This window comes from Monopterus albus, unplaced genomic scaffold (genome assembly GCF_001952655.1).
Source record: "Monopterus albus unplaced genomic scaffold, M_albus_1.0 scaffold55.1, whole genome shotgun sequence".
Taxonomy (NCBI): Eukaryota; Metazoa; Chordata; class Actinopteri; order Synbranchiformes; family Synbranchidae; genus Monopterus; species Monopterus albus.
In genome coordinates this window covers 1,281,127-1,304,213 of record NW_018127935.1, presented here as the reverse complement: position 1 = coordinate 1,304,213, position 23,087 = coordinate 1,281,127, and the positions used below count along the sequence as shown (strand labels likewise).

The 23,087-nt window shown below is 39.2% G+C and overlaps 1 protein-coding gene across 1 annotated transcript; it reads right to left on the bottom strand.

Annotated features, from left to right (window-relative positions):
• Positions 1–1,150: 1,150 nt before the first annotated feature.
• On the bottom strand, positions 1,151–8,224 carry htr5ab (5-hydroxytryptamine (serotonin) receptor 5A, genome duplicate b). The gene is made up of 3 exons (XM_020602212.1): positions 7,965–8,224; positions 4,109–4,891; positions 1,151–2,269 (listed from the first exon to the last, which is right to left on the bottom strand). The coding sequence occupies exons 2-3, from the start codon at positions 4,811–4,813 to the stop codon at positions 1,937–1,939; spliced, it is 1,038 nt and encodes a 345-aa protein (XP_020457868.1). The 5' UTR covers positions 4,814–4,891; positions 7,965–8,224; the 3' UTR covers positions 1,151–1,936.
• Between the last annotated feature and the right edge of the window lie 14,863 nt (positions 8,225–23,087).

The window sequence follows — 23,087 nt, the reverse complement described above, 5'->3', positions numbered from 1 at the left end:
GTGAATTTTTTCCAGGGCTTCTGTGGAAGAAAATGCGCACACAGTTACACATTGTGCACCCTTCAAAATTTCACTGCTTTTATGTCTGCCTCCTAGTTATGAATACAAGACTGAATTTCTAAAAAGTGCCTCTAATAGAGGTAATGGTCCACATTTTTACATCTTTTGAACATGAAAAACAGAAACAGGAATAGATGGAAAGCAACATATTTCTAAAACACTTTCATTTCCTGTGGTGGATCCACACACGGAGCAAGACCTAAAGGGGCGAACTTGATGAATAATCTACTGTCCTCAGGCAATTAGAGCAGTAAGAAATTATGAAGATAAGTGAATCCTGCAGAATGCCATTGGCTCAAGACACTCACCATACTTTTCATTTACTTCACCATATTTGAAAGAATAAAATGACCTTCATTAAAATGGTGAAAGTGATAAAAAAAAAAACCTTCTTGTGCATGTTAGCATTGCCATTCATAGCCTTACAGCTAGTAGCTGCAGACTGTTAGCCTTGTTAAACAGTGATATAGCTCATTAACAGGTTTTTCTTCATTTATCTGAAGAATATAAAATTTGGAGGTTCATGGCACAGCTGCCTTTTTCTCCTATTCAGAAACATTTTATAAGATTTGTGCAAAAAACCATAATATCCAACAGGAGAATATGTAATAGCACAACTATCTGCTGAAGAAGAATTTCTCACGCTTGATTCCTTGTATTCCAATAGCCTGTATTACCCAACAAATTAAAGGCCACCTCTTGTTGTGGACTTTCTGCCTTCATATACTACAACCTCTTGCTCTGGGAGTCAAATACTGACTCAAGTGAAACTACTACCACTTTTAGCTGTTCTCTTTATAGGTCACCACAGCGAATTAACTGGTTGCATGTATACATTTGACAAGCATTTTACGCCGGATGCCCTTCCTACTGACTCAAGTGAAAACTCTATTGAAAACCGTGTGCCTCATATGGATGCAAAATGCTACCTGACTTGACATGTCGTCAGTATGTGACACCCTGGGACTGAGGATGGGGTGCTATGACACCACAAGTCATACTTTAAATATTTCAGCACTTAACCTCTCCATGCAATGAAGCAACACATATGAATTTTTTATTTTCAAATTTTTATTTTTAATTCCTTCTGACTGCTCAAGTTACAGAAACTGTTGTGATATTTCTTTTAATACAGTAGCTTTACACCAGTGCTCACACCTTCTGTACCTCATAGATACTTCATTTATCTAGAGTGAAATTTGATCATTTTTTGCTGCAATTACTCAGAATTGCTTACATTCAAAGAAACTAGCAGAAAAGGTTTTTACATACCTTTTCTGCTAGTTTCCTGCTATCATAAAAGAAATGGGAGAGTGGAGGTATATGTGCAAGATGGACCAGTATAGCTAGCCAGTATCAAATTTTTCTAGAAGTATGTATGAATAAACTCCATGTGAAACCAGGGAGTTCATGTGTAAGGTGAGGTTTTCAGATCCTACAACCCTTCTTTACTGCAGTCAAATTCATTGTTATTTTAAAATCATATCTTGTTATTTAGGTTAGAAAAAAGTCCACAGTTTGTTCTTAGTTTATTATTTATAAAGGTCCTCTTTCAGTTCTTAATTCAATTTTCTTGAACTTCATCTACATTGAAATTATTCCCAGCAACCTCACATATGATGATGAAACTTTAGGGAGGTAGCATGCTTTTCTCCCAAATAAGCCTCAAACAATGAAGGGAAACCCGACATGTAGACAGTTCTATTTGTTGATATAGTAGCTCGGACACATGTCTCAGCACAACCTAAATAAAAATGACACATTTTTCAGACACAGTTTCTGGGTGTCATCCATGATTGCGTGGTCTTTCTGTCTGGAGGAGTAACACTGTGGAGTGCATGCTGGTATAGTGTGTCCGCTGAGCATGCCAAAGAGCTCAACGCTGCCGGGAGAAGAGGTTCCTCAGGGCATTGTTGTAGTTCTTATTAAAAGCGGTGTATATGAGCGGGTTAAAGAAGGAGTTGGAGTAGCCCAGCCACAGGAAGATGCTCTTCCAGATGGGTGGGATGTCGCAGGAGCACAGCGGCACAATGAGCTCAGTGATGAAGAAGGGAATCCAGCAAAGTACAAACACACCAATCAGAATGCCTACCATCAGGGCCGCCTTTTTCTCCTTCTGCTCACGCCATGTGTCCCCATCTGTCTGGAAGGTTACTGTGGCGTGGCGCACGGTAAACACCATCTGGGGCTGGTGTGTTTCCTCCTTTACCTGGGAGACAGCAGTCAGAGAATAAATCAGTTAGTCTGTTGATTCAATAATCACTCAGACAAATCTGGATAGCAAAACAATTAGAACATTTATAATAATGTAGACCACAGAAAAACAATTATTGAAGTGAAAATTTTGTGGCTGTTGAGGAACACATGGATTATAGGCAGATGAGCCGAAGTGTGAGTCAACCAGTAGATCATGAAGCCAAAGCCTATTGTTTCATTTCACACACACTGCACAGAGCGTAAAGCCAGAGTCATGTCTTAATCTGCATTTTCCAGCATCTTATTTTGTGACATTTTACAAACACACTGTGCAGCTTGGAAAAGGAAACTGTTAACACTAATCTGCTGACTTTCTTCTCTCATAGTTGTTGCCTAGCACTGCTCAGAGCTGACTTTATATTTATCAGATGAAGATGTCCGGGTCATTCCACTACCTAACAGTTTTCATAGAGACAAACAATTCCTCTAACTGTATCAGCATTGCTGTTCAACATTTAGACAAGAACCTTGTTCACCCCGAAGTATATTTAGTAGCTAAAATGGGCACAAGTCTTCCTTTATACAGTGGTTCAATGAGATTATGATGCACTCTCAGACAAAGAAAATGAAGCACATCAGGGACGGGCACCTTAGTTCCACATAATTAGACTTCTGACTTGACTTATGACATGTGAATAATGACTCATGAAGATTCAGTCTTTCAACATTTCCATAGGAAGAAAGGTTTGGTTTTTATGACCCTCTGTAATCTTTTAAAGTATCACAACATGCATCTGCCAACTACATGCATGTGGTGCCCTAACAAATCAGACAACAAGATGATTTCAAATACTTCAGTCAAGGAGTGTTTGTAGTTTTAAGTATCTAAAATGTAAAGTTAATGTAGAAGCAGAGGTAAATCAGTGTTGGTTTTCATTTTTGCTATTTTCTGAAACTACAGAATTTTTGGTAGTGTTGGTGTAACTAGGCCAAGATTCAGTAGATGATATCTACCAACACACTATGTTTCTAGTGTGGCATGTGTACGTATGTATGTGTATGCCTTAATGTCTTTGTGTGGGTGTTGTTGATGGATGGGTGCCGGAGTTTTACTATCCTGGATGCTGATGCTGCTGCTCACATCACTGCTCTGCACTTCGAAGGGCCTTGACTTTCCAGCGAACACTGGGAAATGATAAGAATCCACTCTGGCTGGGTAATAAGACTTTGGGTAATGAGAAAACTTTACTGTGTATTTTCTGTGAAACACTACATTCCTTTGTGGACATTTCATAAGTAAGAGAAAAAAGTATATGCTCTGAGATGGTTAAAAGCAGTGTAGTCTCCCTCACTGATGTGTTTTCGGGGGTTTCAGATAGCATTTTCCACCATCAGGGCAGGTGAAAAGTGGCTGGTGACTCAATTTTCACAGGTAACATTTGCCTGATTAAATGTTTGATAATGCCTGTGGAAAAGATCAAGCCCACTGTGTCTGCTGATTAGGAAAACGGTAAAGCCAGTAAGGTTCAGTGGCCCATTAACAATGCTGGAGATGGCGTTTATAGCCTTCTACCATCTGCCTATGCACATTAACAAGCTGGTGGTGATGAGCAGGATGGCTTCAATTATTTGTCTGTATGCTCACATATTGGATACTTATGTTTCCCTGATTACTGATGAATAGGTCATCAGCCAAAATAACAAGTAAGTGCTCAGTAACCGGTTTGTGTGAGTCAAGGGCATCACCCTGTTGCATCATTTGATATTGGAAGGGGAGGAAAGTGATATTATGACTATTAGAGAAGAGGGATTATTTTGATAATGAATTTTAAAAAAGAGAAGGAATAATCACCTCGGCCATGGGCGTGATTGTGTTGGTCTTGCGGGAGCCAATCCGAAATTTGGCAGCCTTGTAGATCTTCCAGTAAACAAACAGCACCACACAAAGAGGGAGGTAAAATGCTCCAAAGGTAGAGAAAATGGTGTAGGATGGCTCCTGGCTCACCTGGCACTTCATCCCCTTTGAGTAGGTTTCTCCCCAGCCAAATAGTGGTGACAGGGAGATGATGGAAGACAGCAGCCATGTGAGTGCAATCATCACATTCGAGATCTTTTTGCGTGTCTTGAGCGTGTACTCCAAGTGCCTGGTGATTGACCAGTAGCGGTCCAGCGCGATGGCCGTCACATTCCAGATGCTGGCTGTGCAGCAGAGCACGTCGAAGGAGATCCACACCTGGCACAGCACGCGGCCCAGTTTCCACAGCCGGCCGTTCAGCTCATGGACAAGGCTGAGGGGCATGACCAGCGCGGCCACCATCACATCAGAAATGGCCATGGAAGCCACCAGGTTGTGGGGCACTCTGTGAAATGTCCTCACCCTCAGGATGGTCACCAGTACTAGCAAGTTCCACACAAAAGTGGCCACCACCAGCATTGCAAGTAAAGTAAGGGTGAGTACACTGAAAAGAGAGAAGGGCCTGGAGATGTTTCCCCCGGAGTCCTGCTCCAAAGCGCCACTGAAGTTGGCTGTCATTACGCTGGTGTTGGGGTATGTCATGGTAGCTGGTCAAGGCTCCACAGCCAAGGGCCAAGACAATTCAAAGGCAGTTTCTGCAGCAGGGAGGGAGAATTCATTCTGCAGCAGGGAGGAGAGGTTGATACAGTGTTAATATGACTGCAATATGTACTCCCTTACATCTAAAAACCTTTTGTATGCGTGAAACCTTTATGAAATACAACAGCATATGCTAAGGGGTAAAAGAGAAATACTCACAAAAATTTGTACCTTTTATAGCTGGCTTTAGATCATTCTATTAATGCACTAGTGAACATCATTATCATTCACCAGAGAAGTAGTTTAGTGATTTGCTCACAATAGTAAAAAGCACTTGTTTCTCATTTCAGCTACCAAGCAACCTGCCTACGACTTTCAAGTGTAATTTCATCTCCTGCTAATAGGCCTCAAAAGTACCATAAAAAGAGCATAAATATTCCATTTCATCATCCCACCACTGTCCTTTGATTTGCATCCAAGTCAGGTCTCTGTTGCAAAAATGAGCAGTTTTAAGTAGCATTAGTGTTGTGCACTCATATTTTTCATAACCAAGGGAGAGATCCCTCTGTTAAGCATTGTGGAGTTATCTGATTTAAGTGGCTATGGAAAGCAGCATCGATTTTCACTTCATAAGAGTGTCTGTCAGAGAGATATTCTCCATTAATACAGGGCTGCCTCTGTTTCAGACTGACAAAATAAAAGATTTGACATGCCATTCACAAGAGAGGCTCGGCAAGTTGTAAATTCTACACTACGCACTGTTCAATGGTGCACAAACAATGAATCTTAAATCACCATTTCTACTCTCTTTCAGATGGATGATGAAAAGTTAATACAGATTTTAAATGTCAGATATGCATCATGCTTCGGAAACATTCAGATGGGCCTGATTTAACAATCTTTTAAGATGGTAGTTTTAACGATCACTCATGTTTTCTTATTTCTTAAAGCACAGTTTACATGTCTCCCACTGCTTTGACCTCTGACCCGCTGTACTCTTGCTTCTAAAAATCCTTCCAGGCTTAAAAATACTGATCACCTCGACCCAGTGGATCTACCAGACTCTTTAAAATGGAATATAATACTGAAATATTAACCACAATCATCCATTTTGCATGTCTCCTCTTGTGACATTGTAATAAGAAGGTGTGGATGACTTGCTCAGGTTTTTCCCCAGGCCTCTAGGCACGATGCAAGTGTCCATAATGAGTGTACCTAATGCATATAATTCAGTTTAAATAATTGGCCCTAATTGAGTTTGATTTTAAATTCCAGGATTTAATCAATAGGATCTTATTCTTGTGGTTGCTTGGCCCCTAATGACAATATTTTTGGCTTCATCAGTGAGGCATTAATTTTATGAATAAATTAATTAGATGTTTTTTATTTAATTTACAAGAACATAATGATTTTTCTGCTGCAAAATCAGCAGAAAAAATAATGGAATGGTTTATCCATTTTTGTTTTTACACCCAGTGGGCTGCGTCAGATTGATCTGCTTGCTATCAGTCACTGGGATTCATCAATAAGGCCAGATGTGATAACAATACCATGTCCCTGTCAGCCGCTGTATTTATATGACGTGACACTGTTTTTTAGCATCACAAACCCTTTAATCAAAGGGTCCAACCAAGCGCGCCGACAGGCCCACTGCTCTCTCTTTCCCCCGCTCCTATTAACAAGCCTGATAGCCATGAAATTGTACAATGGTTATGAAGGGAACAGGCAATCAACCACACAGCATTCAGCAAACCCAACAAATTCTCTGCTGACAGGTGTCTCAAACACTGGCTGTCACTCACTGTGTGAAAGACAGACACACAAGTCAGACAGATGCAGACAAACACATGCGGATGCATATATGTACATGAGAATGGAGTGAGAGCGAAGACACTGGCAGAGAAGAAGACAGGAATCATGTTCAGTAACATCAACGGATTATAACTGAATACATTAAAGTCCAAATTGTAGTGTTGTTAGACAGCTGTGTGGGTGAACCATCGGTGCAGGTCAGTCGCTGTCTTGAGACTCGCAAGTGACAGCTGGTTCACTGAGCACATGAGCACTGAGCCTTGTGGGGATTTAGGTTAACTGTGAGAAATCAAACAGGGACAGAGGCTGATTAACATCTCATTACTTATAAGGTCTGTTCACTTTTGCTTTTTAATGCCAGCAGTAGGGCAGAGGTGAAAATCATAATAACACAGAGAAGAACCGTCAGGTTTCCTGGCAGAGCTGCAGCGGGGAGACATTTCTAGAAAGCATATTTCATTATGATGTGAAAAAGAGCAAATTAACCATTAACTAAATTCCTTTCTGAGCCTCGCAAGCCCTTGCAAAAAAAGTAACTGCACCAGAATCAGCAGGACACACCGTGCTGTTTCATTATTTAATGGGGAGCCACAAACCTAATGTGATTTGCATGTTTTGTTAAATATATTTTCTATGGTGCAGCTATTTCTGGCCACTATAATGCGATTTTCTGAAAGAAAAGTGCTGTGAATATGTATCTTATGTTGCTAGGTGTTGTGCTTACAGATTTCTTTGCTCATTTCAGTGCTACTGTTCAAAACCATTTCCACCAAAGAACTGATGGCTGCCACCTGCAGAATCAGGTAAAAAGTATGTTGACAGCTCACATTCATTTCACACTTGTGTCCAGTCTCACACTGTCACAACCTTGTGATTCAAGTGGCATTGTCTTTGTATAAAGTGATCTATCCTGAAAACCTCATTTGTTACACAGTTTTCTCCAAGGAGAGTTTCTCTGAGGCTGATGTGTTCTCTGACCTACTGTAACATAAAGCAAACCTTTAATGGTAATGTATGGGTGGTTTTGAGGAAAATTTCAAACCACTCTGTCTTTATTTGTCAGGTTTGTGATTCCCAGATCTCATCGAAACCGGGAATTTCATTAAATAAAGCATATGTGCAGGTGTTTTTCCTCCTTACAAGCTTCAACAAAAGTGTTTCTCTCCATAACATCATTTAAATAACTACACTGGTATGCGCTCCAGTCTGTTGACCATGATCAGCTAGGACACTTGTTACACATCATCTCAGAAACCTTACTTTTGATCCTAATCTAAAAACGTGATTTGTGGTTAGAGAAGAAAACTCGGCGGCCAACGATTCATATCCCAAAATAACTCACCCCATTAACAGTTCGGCATAAAGCGATCCTGCAGGCGAAGCTCTCCGCTCAGTCTAAATCTCGCCATCGAAATGGACTTTGCTGTTGTGTCAGTGGAGTGATTGAACCGCCGGGCTCAGCGTTGATGGCAGCAGAAACGCACCTCGCACTGAGGATACAGAGGCGCTGGAATGAACCACACTGGTCGGAAGGGGGAACTGAGTCCAATTCAAACGAGTCACACTGCGTTTTCTAGGCATGTGGGGGACTTAATGTGCACGTTTAAACATGCAGTTGATTGTGGGCACAGCTGTCTTTCCAGAGGCGTGCAGTAGGGATGAACACAATACCAGTGTCTTGTCAGATTCTTCGTGATGCTTAAGATATTCCCTCATTCTAATTAGTCTTGTTCAGCAGTGATCAGAGGTTGCTTGCGGAGACACGAGTCCTGCTGCTTTATGGGGGGGGATCAAGGCATGTGACCACCTTTCAAACTCCCATGACAGTTCTCCCCCTTGTGTGATCAAACCGTATTTCATGCAAAGTAATTCGAATTTCATTTGCTGGCAGGGACGCGGATCTGTACAACAAGTATCTTAATTAAGCTGTGGATTTCTAGTGGAACACTTCCTCGCCCTGTGAAAATACCCTGGGAAACAATTAAATCAAAGTAGTTTGCGCATGCTGTAGGTTGCATTGTGTAGCTGAATATAATACTCTATGACTATTTAATAAATCTGTCAAGAATTTCTTTTAAGGATGTTTTCATTATGAAAATAAAAAGATCTTGCTAAATGCTAATTGTTAACAAACTTCATTATCAACAGACCTGCATCTATAAAGATCAGGGATGGATACAAGAGAGGTGATTCCTGCAAGATTTTATCATGTCAAATTGAAATCCAGCTCTCCCTATAATAGAGCTAAGCTCTGACTCTTAGCTATGGCAGACACACTATGAATCCCTGTAGTAACTGAAAATTAATGGGAATGCATTCAGACTTTGTAGCTTCAGCACCATGTCAACACTATGGTGTTCTTGTGCTTTACCTTCAGGAAAACAAAAGCGGATCAGCGGGAGACTAGTGTAAAAAGAAACTCTGCACGCACTTGTCCCTTGCTACTGCTGTGTGAAGGTCACAACACACCTTCGACCTCCTCTACCTCAGCAACCTCTGAGAGTACTGTGAGTATCTAATTGTTACTTGTGCTAAGATTTACCTAATCCATTGGATTAGTTTGAAACATCTGCTGGAAGAGGGTGAGTGCAACTGGGTAACTAACCACGAAATATGAAGCTGCACACATGAAAAACACTTTTCACATCATCCCTTGCTCAAGGAAAATATTTCAGTAGCTGTAGTGGCCTTTATACAGGTGGTGCTGTACTGATACACAAAATCGTGTTTGTGCAGTCACTGCTGAATTACCCGCTCTGCAGAATTGTTGCTTGCTATTTATAGAGCTATCAAGGCATTAATGCTGCCCACAAGTGTCAGTGAAAGTGTTACTTATTAAAACAGACTAACGTACGTGCTTGCACTTCCAGTTGTTTAGCTATTTAGTCTTCAGAGCCGATGGAAATACACTGCAGAGGGCCTAGATGAAAACCCTAGAAAGGCTCATATCATGCAGCGTCGAAAACATGTGAGCACTAATCAAGCTTAGCATTTAACTCTGTGTCACCGGAAAAATCACAGTCTCCTGGTCTGGGTAGATGTGACTCACATTACTCATACTAATTGCACACGTCACACTTCCTCTGCTTAGTTCTTATTTGAGGCAGCAGTCTTTTCTCTCTCCCTCTTTCTCTGGGCACATTATTCTAAATCACATCTTTGACCTTGTCCTCACAGACTGGTCTCATCCCCATAAATAATCACTCATCAATTATTCCTGTTACCACCAGAACTTAACACTGTCAGCAGCTAATACTTTGCATCATAGGTCCTGGAAAATGACCAGAGGGAAAATGTGATGTGGGACTTTGTCATATAAATTCAGTGGTGTGTCTATGGGTCTGGTGACAGAGTAAGGTGACAATAAATAATGTCACAGGCCAAATGTGCTGTGGAAAATAAAGGACTAAACCTTTAGTACTCGATGGGTTGTCTATTTTGCTGACAAGGTCAATGCTGTCAAGCTCTACTGCCCCTTGTCCCTGAAAGTGAATGATACCTGTCTGCACTGTACCCTCACCTAATTACAGCATCAGCATTGTCATAGTTGGTGAAGCAGAGGTAGCTTGATACAGGCAAAGTGTCTGACCCACTACATGAACATAAACAAGAAGAGATTCAATAGATTGTGAAGACAGAGGACTGGAGGTCCTGTTAGACACTCTGCTGTTAGACTATGCAGAGAGCGGAAATCCCTGCATGAGGGATGTTCTGCAAAAAATACTTCTAGCACCATGTTAAATCAAAAGTGTGTTTCCTGCAACATTCTATGTACAGTACAGCTGTGGGCAACATAGGAGGAGCATATGACAATATAATGAAGTGGAAGAATATTAGTTTAGTGATTTAGGGAGATGTTGATGCATGTTTACAGTAATTATAGATGCTCTAGTTTAATTTATGGTGGTGTTCTATTGGATTAGATTTGTTCTTTTTCTCCCTTTGCAAACATATTCCCTCACAGGGAGAAATGTTTCTCCTAAATTAGCATAAATGCTAGTAGTGTAATGAATGTAGCACAAAAGGGTGTTGTATAGTGTACAGATTGTAAAGCCTCTTGAGATAAATTTGTGATTTATGATACTGGGCTGATAAATTTGTGATTTATGATACTGGGCTGTAATGATATATTTGACTGACTGCAATTTCTTGTTGACCAGTGTGACATTGATATCTGACTGAGTAGCAAAACGTCTCTGAGTGAAGTCAAAGTTAACTTTATTTCTTAAATTCTGATGGAGGATTTGTTTTTCCACTGTAAGTGTAATGCATTTCCACTAAAAGATTACATAGTTTTTTTCATATTAAAATTAATTTTAACATCAAGGGAAATATTACAACAGCTGGAAGGAACTGAAATGTGTTTATGAACCTGAGCTGAATAATATGGTAAATAGCTCTTTGTCAAAGCAAATGTTATTTTGAAATAGCGCTGCCATCTGTGTCAGTGCGGTGCAGTGTTTAATTTAAAATTCCATATTATGTTAAATCTAATGAGGATAACAATGAAGACGGGACTGGATAATGCAACTACAGACTTGTAGTCATTTCCAGGATCAAAACCTCAGTCCCTAAGTTATTTTGATAAAGAAGTCAGGTTCACTAGATGTGCCACTGTGAGTTCATGTTGAGCTTACCAACAGGGCAAAGCAAGGAGTTTAGCCAAGGAAACCAGGACAGGGTACATTCCTTGTATGGTGTCTGGCAAGGGATTGGTTTCAAGTATCTGACTCATTGTACTCCAAGGGGCCAGGGTCTCTGATTGCAGCAAATTACAGATAAAAGGGCCCTTCACACTGTTACACAAGTACTCCCAGCACAGTGACTGGTGTCTGACACGACATGTGATATACTGGGCTAAGTTGGGGTGTGTGTAAGCATGTGTGTTTCTGGTGGGCCAGCTCTGTTGCTTCCTTGCAGTATTTATTTTTCACTGAGTGAGGTGAGAGGAGGATTGGAGGATGGCAGCTGTTGCCAGACACATCCATCAAGCCGTTATCTATACCACTTATCTCCGTGGGGAGGGTGGAGCCAATCCCAGCTGACATTGGGCGAGACACGGGGTACACCATGGACAGGTCGCCGGTCTATCACAGGGCTCACACTTAGAGACAGACAGCCACACTCACTCCTACACACTCCTCCCAGTAATCAACCTAAACTACATGACGGTGGAAGCCGGAGTGCCCGGAGAAAACCCATGCAGGGACAGGGATGACATGCAAACTCCGCACAAAAAGGCAACAGTCTCGGCATAGGCTCAAACCTTTTGGCTGTGAGGTGACAGCACTAATCACCGTGCCGCCCTGCCAGACACATAAGGGAAATCAACATGCCCTGACAACAAGCTGTACATGTATGTGCTTCAGCCACTGAATCAAAACAACTTCACTGTGTAAATTTTAGGAGTTTCTTGGCCACAGCAGAGCAATATTAGATGAGTTAGTGTAGTAAGTCAAAGACACACTTCTTCACTGTTGAGCTTAAATGCTCATGTCATTTTAAAGAGCTCTGAAACTTCAACCCGTTTTACCTTGGCCAGTCCCCTGGAGCAGTAGATGGATGGTTCCTCTCAGAGTTTTCTGGCATATGACCTTGAGTGCTGTATTAATTTTCTTATTTTTTAGGGCAATACTTCAGGCTATTCACCCAAAAGATGAGTCAGGGGATCACCTGAGGCGTAAGATCTTAAATTAGACAATTTACAGTTGAACAGACTTCAACACTTCATTAACTATTTCAATTATAAATTCTTGTTGAAGAATAATTAATTTTAAATGATCAAATTAGCTGTATTGTTTTATATGTAAGATACTCTTTTCAATTATCCATAGGATAGTAATTATGTAGCGACAGGAATCTGGTTAACATCTAATCATGTCAGGATTGTTTTAACATTACTGTTTCCATTCTGCTAGTTTTCTGTTTAAATTTATAAAATGATCAGTTCTGGTGCAGAGTAATCCTATCATGAAGCTGAGATGCTTTGTGCTTTTACACAAACTGACATTTTACCACTTGAGTTAAGAGGCTTATTCAAACTTACCAGGAACAATTAGATCATCTCTGGAGGGTATATACTGGTAATTCAGTTCATTTTAGGATAGAAGATGTGGATTCATGTCTTGACATTCATCTATTACACCTTTCACTCAGGGAGTTAAGTGAGCAAAGATTCACAGTTCATCCACTGACACATTGTGATTTAAAATGAACTGCACTCACTGTGTCATCCTTGGAAAGATGTGATTTAAGACTGAATACATCACTGACACTGTGGTCATTCAAGACGCAGAAAGAAACTGGTCTAAAAAAACCTTAGTCTGTGTAAATAGTCATAAAGAAATAAGCACTGGAAGAAAAAGTGCATCTTGAAGGTGATGTTGACAGCAACACATCATATAACCTTACATTATCACTTTGACTGCTCTTCTTACAGTAGATAAGACTCTGGAAAAAATTAAAACAGATCTTGTTCCTATCTTTTACACCAACTTAATATTCTAGTAGCATAGCAGACTACTACAGTATTTACAGTCCTGGCAAGTTTACAATGCAACACATGGCCAGAGCAATTTATCAAGATGATTGCTGCAGAAGAAGAACACTGCTGTCCTTCAAACTATACATTTCAGGGAAGATCACCAAGGTTAAACATGACCCTACAACATTCAATGTCCAAATCCCACCTTTTCAGACTGCATTTCAACTCTTACTATGTTTTGCTTTAAAAAAATCTTTAACCCCTTACACAGCTATGCTATCGACAAATCTGCTGCCAAATTAATGTGATGTATGAGGGAATGAATAAAAATCTGCAGCCATTCTGTTAGGTAGTACTTTGACGTAGTGATGCTAGATATCAAGTCAAGTCAAATTTTATTTATGTAGTCCATTATCACAAATCACAAATTTGCCTCAAGAGGAAATTTGTTTATTTACACATCCAACACACACAGATGAATGTTCAAGAAAACAGCTGCCTGCTGCAGCGGGAGACAAGATATGGGAAGTTATTGGAAAGATGATGAAAAGCTGTGTAGAGATGATTTAGTGTTCATATAAAACATGAAATATTGATTGAGCAGCTTTAAGCTGTCACTGCACTGCTAGGATGCTGGTGCTAAACTCCTTTGCTGGCTCAGTGGTAAAACAAATACTTGCTCCTAGAGTAGCCTTTCTTAATCAAACTGATTTGCTAACAGTCCAGTTATAATGCTTCAAAAAGGCTTTATGCAAAAAAAATATATGTGGTGTGGGGTGCATAGGTGAATCTGACAAACACCTGACCTTCATGCAGACAAGTGGAAATTGTATCTGATGTTGTACTTGTCATTTGAGAGTGTTTTTACTGAATCCCATGTCTTTCTCTAACCATAACCATATAGTTTCTGTGCCATAACTTAACCATCTCCTTTCATTTTCGCTGCCAGAAAGACTTTGCCGTGTCACAATTTTCCATCCAAAAAATGTTGCAACGTCACAATTTTGGAGGCGTTATTGTGAGGCTGGTACATTTGGTGTTGTGGACCACGTTGCTATTATACATTTTGCTGTGAGACTGGGTTGTGATTCAACAGTGAAAAACACAAATAACCAAGAACCTTGTTTGTGTTGTGCATGAAGAGTCTTTGTATTTTGACATCACTTATGTTTCGGAGGCGAGTATGAAACTAGACTTGCACTCTCAAAACACTCTTTTATTATTTTTCTTTGCAGCGATTTTCTGACATCCCTTTTGTTTATTCATATTGTTGGCGTACTCCTCATAATCCCATGGTTTCTGTTTGTTCACAATGAACAAGGGCAATAAAAAGAAGCAAGCTTCATTAATTTGTGTTGACAAGTTACAAGACAGTTAGACAATACAGGATTGACAACCCTGGTGCACACAAGTCATATAACAAGCAGGCAAGACTTGACTGTGAGCCGGTTAAATGAATGCTGTGTAGTCACAGAATTGTTCCAGTATAATCTAGTTACACAAATAAATAAAGTGATAATCACAGTTGTAAAAATCATCTATAGTCATATGACAATTTATTTATTAGCGTCTGAAAGCTTTTCACCAATTGTCAGCTTTTAGCTACTGAGACTGGTTTTATCACTGTCTCTTTAATTTACAAACTGCTGAGAATCACGTACTCTATAATTATTGCTCCCTTAATTACAACTGTAAATTAAAATCTACATATGCTGATTAACATCAACAAGCTCCTTATTGGTTTGCCCGTGTCTTAGAAGACTCCATCTGTCCAAGTTCATCCTACTGACAGAAAACACTAATTAGTCAGATTTAGGTTTAAAAAATCATCCATTTAAAGTAATAATTATTCCTACAGATTTCACTCTTTGGGGTCTGCTGTCACTGTATCTGGACTGAGTGGGTTTGTCTTAAATATGAAGCAATAGGAGTCAGGGATTACTAGTTAATTAGTGTAAATGTCATGGGATTAATTAATTCTGAATATTTCCATACTGTAAATTCAAACTGTCTTTCCAAGATAATTGGCATCACGCCACACTTCTGAATATTCAGGATTGTTGAAATTTGTTTGCTTCCAACAAAAACCAATATGTCAAACTGTACCTCGCTGTATCTCCCTGTTGTTGTTGTTGTTCTATTTGAAACATGTTTAATGCCAATAGAAATGCATATATTCAAAACAATCTGAGCCTTGGTACATCCATTTGAACCCTGAACGTTCTTGCTGTAAGGTGACAGTACATCATTGGCACAGCTCTTAGATATATTGTACTTACTGTAATAAAACTGATGCATCTCTTATCTCACAATGTCTAAAACCTGGATCATAAACCATACATTTTTAGTAGGGAAAACATTTATTGTAAAATATGTTTACTGACTACTGATTATTTAGGAAATACATAAACTGAGCCAGTCCCAGCTGACACTGGGCAAGGTGGGATGAGTTAGAGTTGGCAGTCAACCTAACATGCATGTTTTTGGACTGTGGGAGGAAGCTGGAGTACCTGGAGTACACAGAAAGGACCCAGCTGTAGAGCAGGTTCAGACTCAAAACCTTCTAACAACAAAGCTAACCACTGCACCACTGTGTCCTTTCAATAAGTTCATTTTTGTCATTTTGAAATTCTCTTCACAATCAAAAGAACATAAACAGAAAAAGTATTGAGTGAACCAGAGAAATAAAGAATAATTGATTCTGAACCACAGTGATGTGGTAAGCAGACAGTCTCAGCCTTAGAGAAGATAATGAAGTATAAATCACATTCAGAGAATCGAACCTGAGCTCTAATAAGAATACAGTAAAATCTGTTCAAACGTAAAGACCAGTGTAAAGCAATATTTTAGCTCAAAGCAACAAAAAAAAAACTGTGAAAATGGAATCATAAAATTATGCTTCTGTATTTATTCTCAGCATTTAAACCTCTGTTTGTATTGATTGCCACCAAGTCAATGGTTGTTGATCCAAGAGGCCCAAGACTGCTCATTAAAGCGATAGAAATAATTGATGCTCATGTGTCTAGCCAAGCATGCTTCAATTCTAAGCTAGTTTAGCTGTATCCTACAGAGTGAGGGGGCTTGAGTGGGAGGACAACTTGGCACAAGGTAGGACTTCCTTTCCAATCCAATCTCTTCTCTGCATAATTATATGAATTAAATTAATTGGTAATGCACATTTGCATATCTAGGTTATTTCTCTTATGGAGAAATTGGTCTTTGGAGAGTATAGAAACAATTACGAGGCTGCCAGACAGTAACACACCTCCATTTTGTCTTTCATATCTGCCCTTTTCTCCAGTGTTTTACTCTAGGGAGGATTTGGCCTCAGTGCTCTGGAGGAGCGATGTGATAACCCCACAGAACAATATGTGCAGGAGTCACATGCATGAAGTAATTTAACAGACTTTGCAGCCACCTTTAACACACCCTATCACCTGACATCTTCAAATTACTTTGAGCCCACGTAGGTATTTATTTAAAAATGTTTTGCTAGGTAGGAAAACTTGAAATGAACATTGTTGATTGGATACCAGCTGGCAAATTTCATTTTAGAATTATTTAATGCTGCCGTGTAACAGTACTGGGCCCCTGATGATGCATTATGTTGTCAGGGCTGAAAAGACTATTGGACTATTTTTGCATAGTTAAGATATTCTGTTCACTATCAGAAAAGGCTAAGATAAGAGCAACATTCGTATGTGAAAAGCTGGATCCAGTGAGTTTTTTGGCATTTTGCTTAAAACTTACTTAAACCATTAACTGTTTCCAAGTAATTTTCTGTTAATGAACTAATTAATTAACTGACCAATCACTGCAGCTGTATATAAAAGAAAAATTCTCAGATAATTGCAACATTTTCCTGACTGAGCCGCAATATTAACTCTGCAGTCGGCACTGTAAATCCTGCATTTCCAATCATAGCAGAGTGTAACACTCCTACAAAATCAGTGTTTATATAAGCAGAATTACTTACTCAAATTACTAATTTACAGTGATCTGACTAATAATTTTCCACTTCTGTGTGTTCTCTATTAGCAGCAACCCTGAAAGCAAATCAGTTTTGCATTATGAAGCTAGAGAACAGAATTTTGCTGAATTTCCTTCAAATTAGCCCAATAAATTACTTATGTGACTTTACAATTGGGCTCAAAGAGATCTGCCCACTGCAGAAGCCACTTTTGCAGTCGGTCTGTAAACACCATAATAGCACTTCACCAACAGCAGGGGGAAACAATTATGACTTCCATGTTTGCTATGAATTCTCAATCAAAATAACCCAAAGCATCTCTGATGGACGTAATGTTTGTGAACTGTACTGAGAACCCACATGAATGTGTGGTAATAACCATTAACCACTGAGCAGTGTGCTGCACACTGAGAACAATTTGCTCAGCTGTGGGGTCAGCATGTCCATCCACGGACACAATTATTGTATCCTTATTGTCTTTTTTTCTGCTTTCATCTAATGTTCAGTTCCATTCAGCTCAGCGTGCTCATCAAAGGTTGTGCTGCTCGTCCCCACAGCCAGTGGGCATGTTTGATATTCAGCTCTGTAAGCCACATCAAGAAAGAGGGCACTTATAAACTTGAGCATTTGTGATTATGTCTGTGGCATTGTATCACAGACTCAGTGAGAGACACAGAAAGGGAGTGAAAGAGGGGACAAAGATTTTTAATTAACTTTTTTTTTTGCCCACAAATTTTTATTTTGAGCAAAAAATGCTTTTGTATAAACACCATTAAAGGATTTTTCTTGTTCTGGATTTTTTTAAATTAATAAAATTCAGTTTTGAATCAATGCATATACTATAAGTATAGAGAATTTTTCTATATACAGTAACAACACAAATCACTGCGCCATCTTCTGGTACAGCAGAACTCTCTTTGTCACATGATGGTCATATCCCAGTCTCAGTGGGAGTATGTAATGCCCCCTTTTGGTGTTTAATGTAAAGTGCACACTTGTAAGTGATCATTATAGTCAAATGCCATAGACCTAGACCATGTTTTTCTCTAGACTAACCCTAATTTTGCAGAAAGCTTTCTTAGTGATGTCATTCCAGAAGTTTTTGCATGATCTTGCCTTCTGGTCGGCCCTCAAACTTCACATAAGGCTGCCTGGCAGCAGGTTTGCTTGACTTGTCGGATTACAAACACATAGAAATCAAATGGGTCAAATTCAGAATCAGAATCACAATCAGCTTTATTGGCCAGGTGTGTCGGACACACGAGGAATTTGACTCACTTACATCGGCTCTCAATGTGTATGCATGCCATGCAAGGGGCAAGTAAACAGTAAACCAGCATTCATGGAGGTAATCAGGAGCATAAAGAATCCTTAAAACTGAAGAAGTCAATGTAAACATCTACAATAAAAATGGTCAAGTGATCATATTATAAGGTCGAACTATCATGGGAGCATTGCTTTTATGGTATTATGGGGAAACAGTCACATCTTGGTGGAGGTTGCACTTTCTGAGTGCTGTTTAGATAAAATAGTGTTTATTCTTTACTCAAACCCAGATTGGATTTTGTACCTTTGTTTGCTGACAGTGTAAATTTATTGCTGTTTTACAAGCTTTTTACTCATGCACAAAGACATTGTCCTTCCCTGTTAACAAGTTAGGAGCTCAAAAAATGTCCATATACAGAAAACTGCTTAGAGCTTTACTAGTATTCTGATGAGCCAAAGGTCTGTGTTGTGATATTTGTACAGTACAGCCAGGCTCCATAGATTATCAGTCCATCACAGGCGAAGAACAGGATTATGCAATCGGTGAACGTCATTAGTGCTGCAGTTATTAGCACTGGCAGCAACAACCTATGCTTACACAGAAAAGCAGATGTATAAATAATCAGGCATGCGTGTTTTTATACAGCAGATAGAGAAAAATGTTTGACCAGCATTAAGTAACACACTCTTTGTCTCTTGCGCTTTGTCAAACAGAAACAGCCATGTAGTGTTCAAGCAAAGTTTAGTGATAAAAATAACATGAAATCCATATGGTAGCACTGCAGGCGTGGCATACATCCAGTCAAAAGCAGACCTATGGAGAGCAGGGATAATATTGTTAGATTTGAGGGTGGGAACACACCACAGTAAACAAACTATGCCTGCGGAGGAATAATTCCACTCATTCATACAATGTTGGAGCAATCTTTAACATGTAAATGGTTGCACAAAGGAAGACTAAATTGCTTCTGGAATAGGTAGAGGGATTTGCTGCATGCAATAATAGAAGAGCAAGAAAAAAAAGTATAAAAAAGTATAGAATAAAAGAAGTAGACACAAGCCGTTATCATCGTTTGTAAATAATGTATGAAATTATGACAAATGGTGGAGAAACCTACCTTCTATAGAGTGCCACTAAAATGTATATAAACATAGCAAAAACCCAGACATAGATGAAGTCCAGGACAAACTGAGCCCACTGTGCCAGCGTCGTGGGCATCATATACTTTAGTATCACAGCTTATGTTCTCTGCTGAAAAACACCTAAACCGAGACAAGAGCTCTGAATTATTTACTCCATACTTCAAAACACCGTGATTTAGTTCATTTGACAAATATTAACCTGTTTAAGCACCAGATCCTGATAGAGTGTTGAATGCGATTGCTGCTAAAAACATAAGCAATCCAGCAGGCATGAGCACAGTGCGGGCTGCATTGTGGTTTAACATGATGATGGTCTGAGTGTAAAAGTCTGCAAGTCCACAAAATTACATATCTACATACATATGTTCTTTCTTGCACAATAAATGTAGTCCAGCTTCTGAAGGTCCGAAATAAAAAATGACATCAGCTACTGAATATACTTAGAACAGTGAGAGATTGAAATAAAGAAGACAAGTTTACTAAATTAGCATGGTGGTCTGTATTGCCAGCCATGCCTAAAATGAACAGAGACGTAACCATCTTTCAAATTTAATTACTTTAAAATTTTTTCTCCTAAAATTAACTTTTTATTATCAATTTTTACTATATTTAATTTATTTGCAATTTTTGCTGTATACACTACACGTGTCATAAAGTCAGGTCTTGTGCATGCAGTGTTCTTCCACACAGTGGCACCATTGCATGACAATATGACAGCGAGGTATTATGAGCTCACTGTGTAGCGTGAGTTAAAAGATAGTAGTGAATCATGGAGCTTTTTTATTTGCCAATCTGAGTCACTTTTCACATATTAATGTAATTTCTAGATGAGCAGTTTCATGCAGTTAAAGCAGAATGAAATTATTTTGCTGCAGTCAATCAATTTTTTCCACCTGCTGTACAAATGTAGGACCAAAGCTACATGAGAAGTCTCCAATAAAATGAATTATTTTATTAGCTGTCCAATGCTATTTAATGTTAAACAAATCATTTTAAGTTGCTATATCACCCAGAGTGTCTTGTAGAGCTGCTGTAGGTGTATCTATTCACATCAGAGAAATTATTATTACATATCTGATATTTAGCCAAATACAACAAATAAGGGCTGATTATGTCAAGAATCTTGACTACTACAGCTTTTAGTAGCAGATGTAGGACAATAGGCAGTTTTAGAGGCTTTTAAGTTATGTAATTGAAGTTAGAGTATAAAAAAATCACTCAATAACAGTTTAAGTCACATAAAAGCAGTATTTTGAATCCTTGTGTGCCATTATCCTTATGATCTAATTATTCTGCTTCTGAGGACTGACAGGCTAGGACAGGACAGCACTGCTGAGTTCAACCTTTCTAAAGGTGCATTTGACTCCCCTGCCAGTTTCCTCACCCAGCACCAGATGTTGTCTTGTGGTGTACTGTACTTAATACTTAGCAATAATGAAAGAGGGGCCCCTGCAGGAGAGCTTGGATTAAAGGCTTTATGGGCACTAGTACAAATATACAGGCATGCACTCACACAATCTCAGAAACCACACGCTACAGTGGATACTAGAGGTGAGTCATAACACCTGATACAGTATGTGTGGGAGCAAATAATAACTCTATATTGATGCTTCTGAACACTTGCAGGTTTTCATAACCATCAAGTCAACAAGCACTTCCCAGCATACAAAGCTAAATTTATCAAAGAACACTTCACACAAGGAACACTACTACGAACTTTACAGCAACATACAAATGGATATTTGATTTCTGATGTAGTAATTGTGTCTTGATGACTTCTTCAAGTTGACTGCCTGATTGTTGTGACTCATACTGCTGGCAGAGGACAAGGCCCAATTTGTCGGGTGCTCATCTTCTAATAAATAAAATCATATCCAATTACATGCCCTCCATTTTTAATTACTTACATTATGACAGAAATGTGCATGATGGGTATCGACTCACTGTCACTTTGGTGTTACATTATGATTCACTAGATGACTCATGTAAGTCTGGGCAACAATGAATTTTCATTGGCTTTCAGCATCACACAGCAATTACATTCAACATTGTTAAATATTTAAATATTGTCAATGGATGCATGAAAGGTAGACCCAGATAAACACCAATTAGTTTTTGGCTGAAGATTTTTTATCAATTACAGAAGAAAAATATTGAAACGATCTTGCAGATGCCAACAGCATCCCTGGCACTGTTTCTGCGCAGACTAGATTGGACAACTGGGACATTAACGTGTGAACCAGTAATTAGGGACCATGACTAACAAGCTCTGTGTATTTGGACTGTTTATCTCATTACAACTTGAGCTATGTGACTTTCACGCTGTATTTGTGGATGACATTTGCGAATCCCTCTGGAATCAAGCCATCCCCTAATGTCACAATTACACTGCCATGACCAACAGTGGTGGCTGTGCCAACTAGATTACAAATGAGGATGGCAAAGGACAATAAAGGTGAGAGCGGAGGATATTAGCCTCTAAATGAAATCAAGAGTCCCAGAATTACAATTTAGACTTTATTAGAAAACTGTTGAATCTGCAGCCTTTCAAGCTTTGCAATATTTAAAACATTAAACGCTGTGCAACTTTTAATGATAAAGTATATTGATTTGTCAGGATCAAACCAGATAAGTTCAGCTCTGAATCCTGTTCTTGCTCAAGAATTAATGGGTTACTTGAGTTAAATTGGTTTTGCTTGGAAGCAAATTCACCTTGTTTAAGCAGCAGTAGACACCATATTTTTAGTTTGGATGAAAGGATCACATCCAGTCTTACTCCTCCCTACCCCCACCTCTTCTACTCAGACAAGCCATCACAAGAGATAAATCTCTACATATATGAAACCACTTTGGTCTGTGAGAAGCTGTCAAAATAATATTTTTGTTCTGCCAAAGGACCTTGGTAACCACCTCTGTTTACTGTTGTGCTGTATTATCACTGAACATCTCTCCTGACATGACACTTCTTTTTCTTTTTAAATTTCAGACTGCACAACCTTTCGCAGAGCTACTACTGTATGTTCCATACTAGTGGAGAGGAAAGCCATGCCATTTACAGTAGTCTTTCCTTTGTCTCCTGAGAAGTAAATATGTAATATTTTAATTTCGAGTGTACTTCAGCGTAATATAAAACACATGCAGTGCTTGTAACAGACATGGTGTCAGTATTAATGACTGGAAAATGAAAATCGTTGCCTTAAATGCAACTAACATACTGTATGTCTGGTGCTTTATAACTGATATTGTTCAGATTAGTTTTATTTCCAGCATTCATTTCTCCAAATGTATTGTTGTGGAGTACTTGGCATGATTCGTCTTAGTGGGGGGAACTACTGTGCAGCAGCAATGTCACCAATCAGGAGTAAATAAGGAGTGCAGACAAAGTTAGCTAAAAAAAAGCATGATGTGTTCTTCATTTTTACACAAAACAAAGACTTTGATTCTCAATAATGTATCGAAACAATGCAGGCAACGATAAGGGCTTCAGAATTTTATTGTCCTCATAATGGTGCTGGGCTAAATCTGATTTTGGAAATTTGGAGGCTTAACTTCACAGCTTGTCAGCTAGACCAGGGATTGCTTGCAGCACTCCTGCTATGAGA

What these genes read in the sequence shown, in the direction of transcription:
- htr5ab (XM_020602212.1), bottom strand. Translation starts at nt 4,813, where the DNA reads ATGACATACCCCAACACCAGCGTAATGACAGCCAACTTCAGTGGCGCT. An exon ending in CAATCACGCCCATGGCCGAG is followed by an intron (nt 2,270 to 4,108) that starts GTGATTATTCCT and finishes GCTGTCTCCCAG; the next exon opens with GTAAAGGAGGAAACACACCA.